Source organism: Acromyrmex echinatior, chromosome 14 (assembly GCF_024713525.1).
Source record: "Acromyrmex echinatior isolate Ae372 chromosome 14, ASM2471352v2, whole genome shotgun sequence".
Lineage (NCBI taxonomy): Eukaryota > Metazoa > Arthropoda > Insecta > Hymenoptera > Formicidae > Acromyrmex > Acromyrmex echinatior.
This window is the reverse complement of record NC_141865.1, coordinates 1,865,882-1,876,444: the sequence shown is the minus strand read 5'-3', so window position 1 is coordinate 1,876,444 and position 10,563 is coordinate 1,865,882. Positions and strand designations below refer to the sequence as shown.

At 30.9% G+C, this 10,563-nt stretch overlaps 2 protein-coding genes across 4 annotated transcripts; both read right to left on the bottom strand.

Moving 5' to 3' along the window:
- Positions 1-377: 377 nt before the first annotated feature.
- eIF4B (eukaryotic translation initiation factor 4B) lies at positions 378-7,617 on the bottom strand. 2 transcript variants are annotated; one of them, XM_011057858.2, is made up of 12 exons: positions 7,460-7,617; positions 7,094-7,222; positions 6,605-6,786; positions 4,975-5,082; positions 4,676-4,904; positions 4,319-4,570; positions 3,972-4,245; positions 1,922-1,967; positions 1,718-1,835; positions 1,517-1,622; positions 1,352-1,418; positions 378-933 (listed from the first exon to the last, which is right to left on the bottom strand). In XM_011057858.2, exons 1-12 carry the CDS (start codon positions 7,467-7,469, stop codon positions 865-867), a joined length of 1,590 nt encoding a protein of 529 aa, XP_011056160.1. In that variant the 5' UTR covers positions 7,470-7,617; the 3' UTR covers positions 378-864. The 2 variants fall into 2 exon arrangements, with proteins under 2 accessions (XP_011056160.1, XP_087269433.1); XM_087413307.1 differs by having other exon boundaries at positions 1,517-1,625; positions 7,460-7,616.
- Positions 7,618-9,114: 1,497 nt separating this feature from the next.
- LOC147907323 (uncharacterized) lies at positions 9,115-10,560 on the bottom strand. 2 transcript variants are annotated; one of them, XM_087412918.1, is made up of 4 exons: positions 10,419-10,560; positions 9,832-10,084; positions 9,659-9,750; positions 9,115-9,579 (listed from the first exon to the last, which is right to left on the bottom strand). In XM_087412918.1, the coding sequence occupies exons 1-4, from the start codon at positions 10,502-10,504 to the stop codon at positions 9,336-9,338; spliced, it is 675 nt and encodes a 224-aa protein (XP_087269044.1). In that variant the 5' UTR covers positions 10,505-10,560; the 3' UTR covers positions 9,115-9,335. The 2 variants fall into 2 exon arrangements, with proteins under 2 accessions (XP_087269044.1, XP_087269045.1); XM_087412919.1 differs by having other exon boundaries at positions 9,832-10,078; positions 10,419-10,558.
- Positions 10,561-10,563: the final 3 nt, after the last annotated feature.

The following is a 10,563-nucleotide window of genomic DNA, read 5'->3' as shown; positions in this document are numbered from 1 at the left end:
TCATTGGTCAAATTTCAAGTAGTTTGATTCCGGCCTAAAGGTGCTTTTATTAATATTATATATTTTTATATTTATATCAAAGACGCATTTAATAAATTGTTAATATCTTTAAAATATTTGATATATTATTTTTTATATATTATTTGTATATAATAAATGCATATTTATATAAATATAAATATAAATATATTTATATGAGTATAAATAAATTACACTTATAAATTATATCATTATATTATTATACTTATAAATTATTATATTTATTTATATTTATTTAAATATTTATATACATTGAAAATAATTTGAAATCAACAATAAAAAAATATTTGTAAAAATATAAGGGATTTATGTGAGGAGAAATAAGAATTGAAGTAATATTTGTGTTCTCATATACTTATTATTTTAATTTCCTTCTATATTGGCATTGTTATATTACATGTAAATGGGTCACATATCGTACAATTACTGTACAGTGGATTAAGTATGATATATAAAGTTCCAAATTGCTACACTTCATATACAGTGTAATTATTCTTGGAATTATACAAAAAAGTTTGATATAATTGTTCATTCTGTGATCACGAGAAATTTACGACATTGCGATTTAACAACGCCAAAATTTTTCGTACCAAAATGTAAAGTAAATATATAAGTTGATATAGAAATATAGGAGTTATATTATTGAGAATATTAAAATAGAGATTAAATACAAATCAACAATAATTCCAATAAAGTAATACCAATAGCACAACGCCTGGTTTACGACGAATCCATGCAATAGAAGTAAAACAAATATTATACGCATAATTATGTATTGCATGTGGCACAATTTAGATGTGTGATGCAAATTGTAATCATTTGAGACTATTCATCAATATTGTCGGGATCCACATCATCAGGTAGCATGGAATATTTGTTGGAAGCTACAAAATTCTTTAAAAAAAAAAAGAAGATTGTAATATTAGTATGTGTGTATGTATGTATATATGTATGTATGTATGTATGTATGTATGTATGTATGTATGTATGTATGTATGTATGTATGTATGTATGTATGTATGTATGTATGTATGTATGTATGTATGTATGTATGTATGTATGTATGTATGTATGTATGTATGTATGTATGTATGTATGTATGTATTAGGTGTTGGAATTAATTCGTAGCGTTTTACAAGTGATGGGAAGTACTTTCATTAATGTATTTTTTAATGCTCATGTGAAATAAATAACATTCTTTCATTAAAAACGCTACGAATTAATTCCAACACCTAATATGTATATATATATATATATATATATATATATTATATATAATCAATATGATTTCACATTATTCAATTTTACTCACTGGAGCTTGTTCATCTTTAGCCTTCGGCATTCTACTGATTTCATCTTTTTCTTTGTCTTTGCGATCCCTGCAAGTAATAAGTAAAATATAAATAAGTGCCAATCTTTATATATCTATGCCACTCTGTGAAACAAAATATCTCTCTGTACTTTTTTCTACAAATACCTTTCTGCCGCACGAGTATCCTTCTCAACGGATTTCTGAGATCCTTTGGATGTTGATAATCCAGAACGAGATGTTGCTGGCGATGTTTTGGATCCACTTTGTTCCTCTACTTAAAAAATATACATCATATTTTTATTGTCTTTATGCCAAATAGAGAAATTTTGTAAAATTGTTTAAAAAACAAAAACGAAATAAATTTACCAGCACGAGTGGGAGTTGGTTGAGAACGTGGCGTGGATCTCTCAAGCCGAGCACCTCTGTCTTCTTCTGATCGCCAAGCCGGCCGACCCCTTTCTTTTTCTTTGTCATCACGTCCTTCCTACAAATGAAAATTATTCAATCTATGACATTTTACAATTATAAATACATTTTTTATATTCAATATGAATTATATAAAATACTTACCCCATTACGTCGGCCCCAAGTACCGTCTTTACGTTCCTTAATATCTCTGGAGAGAAACATCAAAATTTTTAGTAGAAACATATTTTACATTCTTACGAATTTAACAAAAATACAATGTAATATTTTTTATATAAAGTGATACAATTTAATTTGATAAAATCCAACAATAAATAATGAAATGATACAATTCGCGCTAATAATATAGCACAACAAAGAATCAACTTTTTGTTTTTTAATAAATAATAAGTATTTCTTGTAAGACTTTCTATACTGAAAAGATATACTTTTTAAAAAATTTCATCATCCTTCAATTTTAAAAATCTCTGCTTTGAATTTCTTAATGTATTAGGTGTTGGAATTAATTCGTAGCGTTTTTAAATGAAAGAATGTTATTTATTTCACATGAGCATTAAAAAATACATTAATGAAAGTACTTCCCATCACTTGTAAAACGCTACGAATTAATTCCAACACCTAATAGTAAAAATTAAATTTATAATATATATACAACTAAAAGCAATTTAAATTTTATAATATTTTTTATAATATATAAAAATAAATATGATAGTATAAAGCTTCTTTTATCATGTACAATTTAAGTGATACATTAAAAAATTTATCGGCAATATTTAATGTAAAAAGATTATAAGTAGAAGTATTAAAAAATTATTACACTGATTTAAAAGGTTTCGGAAATGGGCATTAGTGGTCGAATTGATATGACGCCCAGAAAATTGGGAGTAAGTTCAAATCCTGAAATAATATTTTTCGCAATAATTTACAAATTTTTAAAGATATTTAAAGATACTTATTAGCTTCACTATTAAAATGAACGATCAATCTAATGTGAGATATTAATTTCAGCTTCAGTTTGCGATTACATTACTCAAGTCCGACTTTATCAGTGCGCAGTTCATAAGACTTAAATATCATTTACTAGGGATGCACCGGATTGTAAAATTATCGGATACCGGATATCGGATATTCGGATAGAACGTAACATCAGATATCCGATAACCGACTGAATATCCGAGAAAGTGTTTTCTAAAAAAGAAGTCTATAAAGAAAAATAATGTAATTTTCCAACAATGTACATGATATTATAGCATGATGTATATTTCTAGAACATTTGTATAAGAAAAAATCAACAATTTAATGACATCAAATTTCAACCGAATATATTCCCGGATACTAATAATATCCGACTATTCAGTCGGATAATAAAAGTGCCGGATACCGGATACTTTCCGGATGTCCGGTGCATCCCTAATATTTACATTTAGTATTTATTAAACTAAAGTCCGCTTTGACCAAAAATAGAATTTTTATTAACTGAAAGAAAAAAAATTGTCAATTGTTAAAATTTATAATTTTCAAAAATAAAGTCCTTGACTTCTCGAAATCCATGAATGATGGAATTTTTTAATGTATATTCTTTTTCAATTATTAAGGTATATCTCTGGCTATAATCACGCTAAAAAGTTAATCGCATACAGCCTATGAATATACCTCTCCGCGTGTGCTCTCTGAAGAGAGAAACTTTTGAGGTGAGCATACACACATAAATATGTCATATTTGTGTGCACACTAGTCCGCACTAAAGGCAGTTGAAATGTGGCAACAGCATGTTTCTGTCTCGCCGCTCGGCGTGCGAGAAGGAGAATTTCATCAAATTTACTATTCTAATTCAGAAACAAGTCTCCCCATTTTTTTCTATGATATTTCTACATATTTATTTTTTTTTTTAAGCTGTAGAAGATTTTTTCAAAAAGTATTAAAACGTTACTTCGACAAGGCTTGATGTAGAAGTTTACGTGTTAAAAGTTAAAACTTGAAGGTGAATATCTCAATTCCGGCATCGTTAGAATCTTTGAAATTTTATAGATAAAATTATTTTAAACATAATACCCAAATTTTAAAAAAATCTGTAGAAACTGAATTTCTCCGAGAAATATCTTAAAAATACATAAGAATCACTTAGATGTTGAGAAATAGAAATCTTGTAACACAATATAATCTAATAGTTTCAAAACATTCTTTGTATACATACGTTTCTTCTCGGGATCGTGATTCCGCGTAAGATTTGGCGAGACGCTCCTCTATTTCTCGTTCACGGGCAGTGGTATCTACAGGTTTCGCAGCACCGAAAATATTGGCTGCTGGCACGGCTGTAGCAGCTGATGCTCGTTGAGTTGATTCTGTATTCGCTGTTGACTTCGATTCCGTTGTACTGTCTTTAGCTGCGGAATCTTCCGCAACTACGAGAGGCTCGACAGGTTTCGTGCGAGGTTGTAGATTCAGTTTCGGTCTTTGTCGTGGCTCGGCTAAATAATTAAATAAAAATGGTAAATGGATTAGACATTTACTGTATATTTTATCGAACAAATGAACACGTACGTTTCGCATCTCGATCTTGTCGACGATCGCGATCCCAATCGGAATCGCCATAATTACGACGTGGCCCAAAACTGCTGCTTCTGTCCCCGTCTCTGTCTTTGCTTCTCCCTCTATCGCCATAACGATTCCAATCCCTGTCTCTGTCTCTATCTTTGCTATCATCTCTGAAGCCACCCCTATCTTTAAACGAGGATCCTTTATCGTTGCTGTCCCTCTCACGCCATGCACCTGGCTTATTATCATAATCGTGTCCTATTCAATATAAAAATGTTATTCTATTGTAACATAATTCTTCTCGAGAATTTATCTCTATCAAAGCTTTTATTTCTCTCGAGGAAACAGATAAAATCTACGTACTTTCTCTGTCATCTCGCCGATCTCTGTTGTCATATCGGTCTCTATCGTACCGACTACGATAGGAATCTCCATCCAGCAAATCTTCGCGCGGTCCGCTTCTCCAATCACCGGATGTACGTTCGGGATCATCATAATTGTCTCTACGGCTGTCTCTACCCATCCTACCGCTTCGACGATCATCATTACTACTATTCGAGACTTCAATTCTCACTCGTCTCGTTTTAATCGTCTACAAGGAAAAATATATTATTTTCAACAATTCTAATGTCGATAAATATTGTTAAATATTATTTGCTTACCGTATTTGTCATAGAAAGAGCATCAATTAGACTCTGACGATCCTCGAATTCGACGTAACCGTAGCCTTTAATTTTATTGGCGTCTTTTGGCAAACGCATGTTTGAAATCTGTGTACAGAAGAAAACGCATAATTTACAAATTACAATCGAAAAATGAAAGAAAATTAATTTTTATGTTTGGTTATTAAAATTGTATATAATCAAGAACATAGCAAGAGACTTCATACTAATTAAATGTACTTGGAGAAATTAAATGTACTTGCTGGAAAGCTCAATCATAGAACATCTGTCAAACAGAAGACTCGAAGCCGTACTCTCCAAAAATATCATAAACAAAAATATTATAGTATACTTTATGTATAAAATAATTTTCCCTAGTATTTTCATATACGATATTTTTTCAAAAATAAGGCTCGAAGCTCAATTTTCAGTTCTGTTATCCCACATTATTTAAATAACCCACATTATTACTTCATTAAAGAAAATCGATACTTATAAGCTTCAAAACAATAAGCCAAAGTATATACTTGAAGCTTATAAGTTATATAACATCAATTATATAACATGAAAAACATTTATTGAGAATTTACAATATAAATAAAAATTTGTTTGGGATATCTGACTGTGGAAATCTCCATTTATACTGAAGTGATAAGAAGATGCAGCATTACATACAGCATTATATATAAACATATATACAGGATATCCAATAAAGATCGCAACAATGTTTAAAGATAATTTCCTGAGATCATTGTAAGACAAAAAAATCTAATACTAAAATATTAAGACAATAATAATTTTTTAATTATAAGCATTTAAAGTTAATGAATCATATCGCCTAAAGTTAACACGTTCAAGGCAATTTTTTTTACTTAAAAATTTTAATGACAAGCTACTATGCTCTTAAGGAGCCTACTTGTCAAACCTTTTTCACCCTGGGATTGGTCATTTAGGCACGGGGGGAGGGGGGAGGGGGTAGTCGATTTTGCTACCATTGGTCCAAAGCAATATAAAATAATAAATTTATAATGTAAATAATAATGTAATAAATTATAATGTAAATAATAAATTTTTAAAATAAAATGCCGAAAAATCAACCAGTGATCCTTAATAAGGGTTAAGTATGATTAGCATTTTGCATTAGCATTTACATATCATATCTGAACATGCGAACTTTAGGAGATACGATTTGCTGATTTTGAATGCTTATAATTCAAAAACTATTACAGCCTCAACATTTTGACATTAGGATTTTTGTTTCAAAATGATCTCAGAAATCTATCCTTAAATGTTGTTACTGGACACTCTCTCTCTCTCTCTCTCTCTCTCCCCGCGCGCGCGCGCGTGTGTGTGTGTGTGTGTGTGTGTAGAATGATAAAATGATACACAAAGTATTCAAATGATGCATCTGAATGCAGCCTATGTATATACTTTTGTGTGTGTGTGTGTGTGTGTGTACGCGTGCGTGTGTACATGTGTGTGCGTGTGTGTATGTGTAAATAAAAGTAAACACAATAAAATTAAGATTATAACATTGTTGTAATATATCTTAAGTTCTTTGAAATTTTATATGTATGATTAAAGATGTACTAAATATAGATAATAAAAAGTACTTGTAAAAATAACGAACCTTCATATCTGCAAAAAAATCTGCCAAATCAGTTTCATCTACATCATATGGCAGATTGCTTATGTAGGCTACATAAGGAGGATTTGTAGGAATATTCTCTTCATCGATCCCTGGTCCTCGTGCAGCTCTTGGAGCAGTCGGCAATATAACCGGATCTTTGTTACTCCTTGATGAAAATCCTTCTGTAAAATAATCGATATGAAAAATCTATCATAAAAAATTAAAGATATAAGTTTTACATCACATATATTAAAATAAATGTTTTGTGACAGGAAATTACAGCATTACTATGTTCCATTCCTCTTACATTAATGTAATAAAATAATTTATATATTCAGAGTATATACAAAAATAACATATTCACATATATTCTGATGTATAAACATAGATACATTTAATAATTAGAACAAGAATTTAATATTTTTTTTCATAAAACTAACAATTGTTTATCAATTTTGAACTGGGACAAAAGCAATTCCAACGACTTACCATGATCGTCCTCCACATCATCAGCCCAATTAGACGATTTCAGCGGTATATTAGGAGTCGGCCCATTTCCATCGGCAAGGAATGACCACAAATCTACTGTTACTCCCTTCTTCTTCTTGTTCTTTTTGCCTGCAAAACATACGCGAGCATATTATTAGAAGAATATATCATATTGTCGCACTCCGTGTCGAAATGCGCCTAGCAGCTCGTGCAATATCGAAAGCATGGTGACCACGTCGCGCGAAGTTTGGTTAGGTGTAAACGTGTGGTGCGTGATAAAGACGCGGACGATATTCCAAGATCATTTTAGCGGTAAAGAAACTAATTGTCTATCGATATTCATCGTCATGATGATCAAAAACGTACCTGAGGACATAATAACAGTTCAGAAATCCACGGAATTACGTGCCAGGCCGTGCTACGTGCACCGCACAACCACCCTCGCACTTGCTCGTACTTACAGAATCCGTGAATCACGAAAGCTTGATGCATGATGGAAGCATGAGCTACATTCGCGCGAAATGCATGTGCAATACATATCGCGCCATCTTTCGGACTAGTAATATGGTTTCTGTACACGAAACGTTTTACCGCGCGACTCGGTAACCAATAAGCTTACAGCTCCTCGCACGTTCATTGGTTGCCGCGCATTTTGCCGCGAAAGTGTTTCCGCGTCTAGAATGTGTGGCAGCCAATAAACTACGGTTTAAGGCCAATATTACATGCATCTATTTTTTGTCGTAAAACAAATTTTTTAAGCCTGTCGATTGGCTATAAAACAAGAGGTCCGAGATTCTCCCTGTCTTGCAGCCAATTAACACGCTTGAAAAATTTGTTAAAACAAAAAAACGGACGCATGTAATTTAGAGTCCCTATAAGAGAGTCACGTCAATCTTGTAAAAATTTTCATTGGCTTGAAATAAAATGGCGGAACCAATCATCAATGCTATTATATCCCTATTTTGAGTATCGTGAACGCAATGATTTAGGATACGATCAACGCGATGCTGCAAATATATTCAAGAATTTTACAACAATTGCAAAGCTGCTTTCTCTACTGAACGTAGCCATTATAGACCACGCATTAAGCCGCTCACAAAATTCTGTAACAGTAATGTAAACTTAAGCCAATGAATTAATTAGGATATTACTTTAGGTTACGTAATTTAACGGAAATGAAAATAACAGTAACTAACTACTCCGGACTAATTCCGGATCTGCAATAGATTTTTAAGCCTTAAACCATAAAGAATGAACGAATTATAATCACTTATTATCCTCGCATTCGAACGCAGCCAATAGTAGTAACAATAATGGATGAGACTGTAGAAGTAACAAATTGACCTATCACAGTTAAATATAAAAAGAATAATCGACTGTGATTCAATTTCTCTATTACAGCTTCATCCTTTACTGATACTGCCATTGTAGACTACGCATTACACTATACAAACAGCATGACTAATTAAGTATAAACGACGAGTATGGTCCACTCTACATATATGTTACATATATGTTGTCTTCACTCGAGTGCATCTATATATCATTTTCCTTGTTGTTCAGATATTAAACGAGGATAAATAATACATGGGTGCACTCGAATAAATTTCTGAACACAATCCAATAAGCATATATAAACAAAAAAAGAATTAATTTAATATAGAATTTGATTCATCAGACATCAAAAATTTGCTAGCAGATATGTAACAAAATCTGCTGACATAATTTGACAGCAAATTGGTAATAAAATACAAATAAACGTATTAGGTGTTGGAATTAATTCGTAGCGTTTTACAAGTGATGGGAAGTACTTTCATTAATGTATTTTTTAATGCTCATGTGAAATAAATAACATTCTTTCATTAAAAACGCTACGAATTAATTCCAACACCTAATATTTATAAATATATATGACTTGATAGTAAATTGGCAGCAAAAACCTAGCAAGTTTTGTTGTAAATAATGCTATGCCAAACTTGTTCAGTTTTTACTGCTAATTTGTAATCTAGTTTTATCACAAGTTTTATTTAGAAGCAAAACAGTTTATTGTTAACATAAAATGCACCGGATCTGACATCAATTTTTGACAGCGTTTGATGCTAACTTGATGATAATTTGCTAGCAATTTTGGTTTACTGAATATATTATCATTAAATGATGACTTGTATAGTGATGCATCCTGTATGATAATCACAACATATATATATTTCAAGAAACATCGTTCATATCTTCTAAAACTTTCTTAGAAATTATTATCATGTAAATGTTTATTTAATTCAGTCAAACTCTGCACTCGGTTTTTTAGTTTACATCTTTGAATTTGCAAACGTTGTATTTTCTTTGCCTGTTCTGCAATTGTTTCCAGGGCAATTTCTAATACCATTTTTGCTTCGTCCTGATTTTTAGATACTTCGTATACATTAATATCTTTCATATGTCTAATATGTTTCAAAGGAAAGTCTATTTCTTCATTCTCCATTAATTTTCTGGAAAAAGAATACATTAATATAAGTATAAAGATAATAATATATAAAGATAATAATATACTAGCCAAAAATATCACACCTTTTCAATGAGTTAGGATTATATTTTGCAGCATTATTAAATTCCATACTGCATTCTTCTATTTTAATTTCGGATTGTTCTTTACATATATTCTGAAAATATGTTTCTTATCACAGTTATATTTTTATACTGAAAATTATTTGATTACTATTATGTAGTCATTCTCCAACTACCTGTTGTATTTCAGTATGAAATTCTTTTTCACTAAATGCTGCTGTATTATTGTTGGCATCAGAATTGATTTCTTGAGAAATAATCTTAGGAATAGCAGTTTTTTTAAGACTCGCTTTTAGTCCATATATTGTTTCTTGATAGTCTGATGATTTAAAGTGGTTAGAGCACAGTCGAGCACATTGTGGAACTTCATTCATATTGATTGCTCGCAACCATTTGCTTCTTCGATCCTTATTTTTCGGGAACCTGTAACTTACAATATTAATTATTATAACATTGTCTCATTAATTGTCTCTCCTTCTCCCTTCCTCTCTTCCTTCCTCTTTCTTTTACTTTACATACTCTTTATTTGTAACTCGCTGAATTTGCCAATCATATTATGAAGAAAAGGAAACAGCATATAGTTTATAAATATTAAACTATTTTATGTGAATATATATGAGTACTCAACAAATACTATAATATAAATATAACTGCCTTATAACGTAACAATAACACATATTATGACGAATTACATATGATTATTATGATGATTAACTTCTTTCATATAACGATAGTGTAAATATTATATATGAAATATACTTACCTGTGAAAACTAGATGTAGAGATTGTGGTAGCGCATACCTTGCATAAGATACAATAATTCACCATTTTATTTACTTTTATTGACATTTAACTATTTTATGTCATATTCTCATTAGGGGTACACTTTGACACAGCATACAGTTCTG

What these genes read in the sequence shown, in the direction of transcription:
- eIF4B (XM_087413307.1), bottom strand. An exon ending in ATTTTTTTGCAGATATGAAG is followed by an intron (nt 5,083 to 6,604) that starts GTTCGTTATTTT and finishes TTCTGTACACAG; the next exon opens with ATTTCAAACATGCGTTTGCC. An exon ending in CTAAAGATGAACAAGCTCCA is followed by an intron (nt 934 to 1,351) that starts GTGAGTAAAATT and finishes TTTTTTTTAAAG; the next exon opens with AATTTTGTAGCTTCCAACAA.
- LOC147907323 (XM_087412918.1), bottom strand. Translation starts at nt 10,504, where the DNA reads ATGTCAATAAAAGTAAATAAAATGGTGAATTATTGTATCTTATGCAAG. An exon ending in TCTACATCTAGTTTTCACAG is followed by an intron (nt 10,085 to 10,418) that starts GTAAGTATATTT and finishes TAATATTGTAAG; the next exon opens with TTACAGGTTCCCGAAAAATA. An exon ending in AATCCTAACTCATTGAAAAG is followed by an intron (nt 9,580 to 9,658) that starts GTGTGATATTTT and finishes TTCTTTTTCCAG; the next exon opens with AAAATTAATGGAGAATGAAG.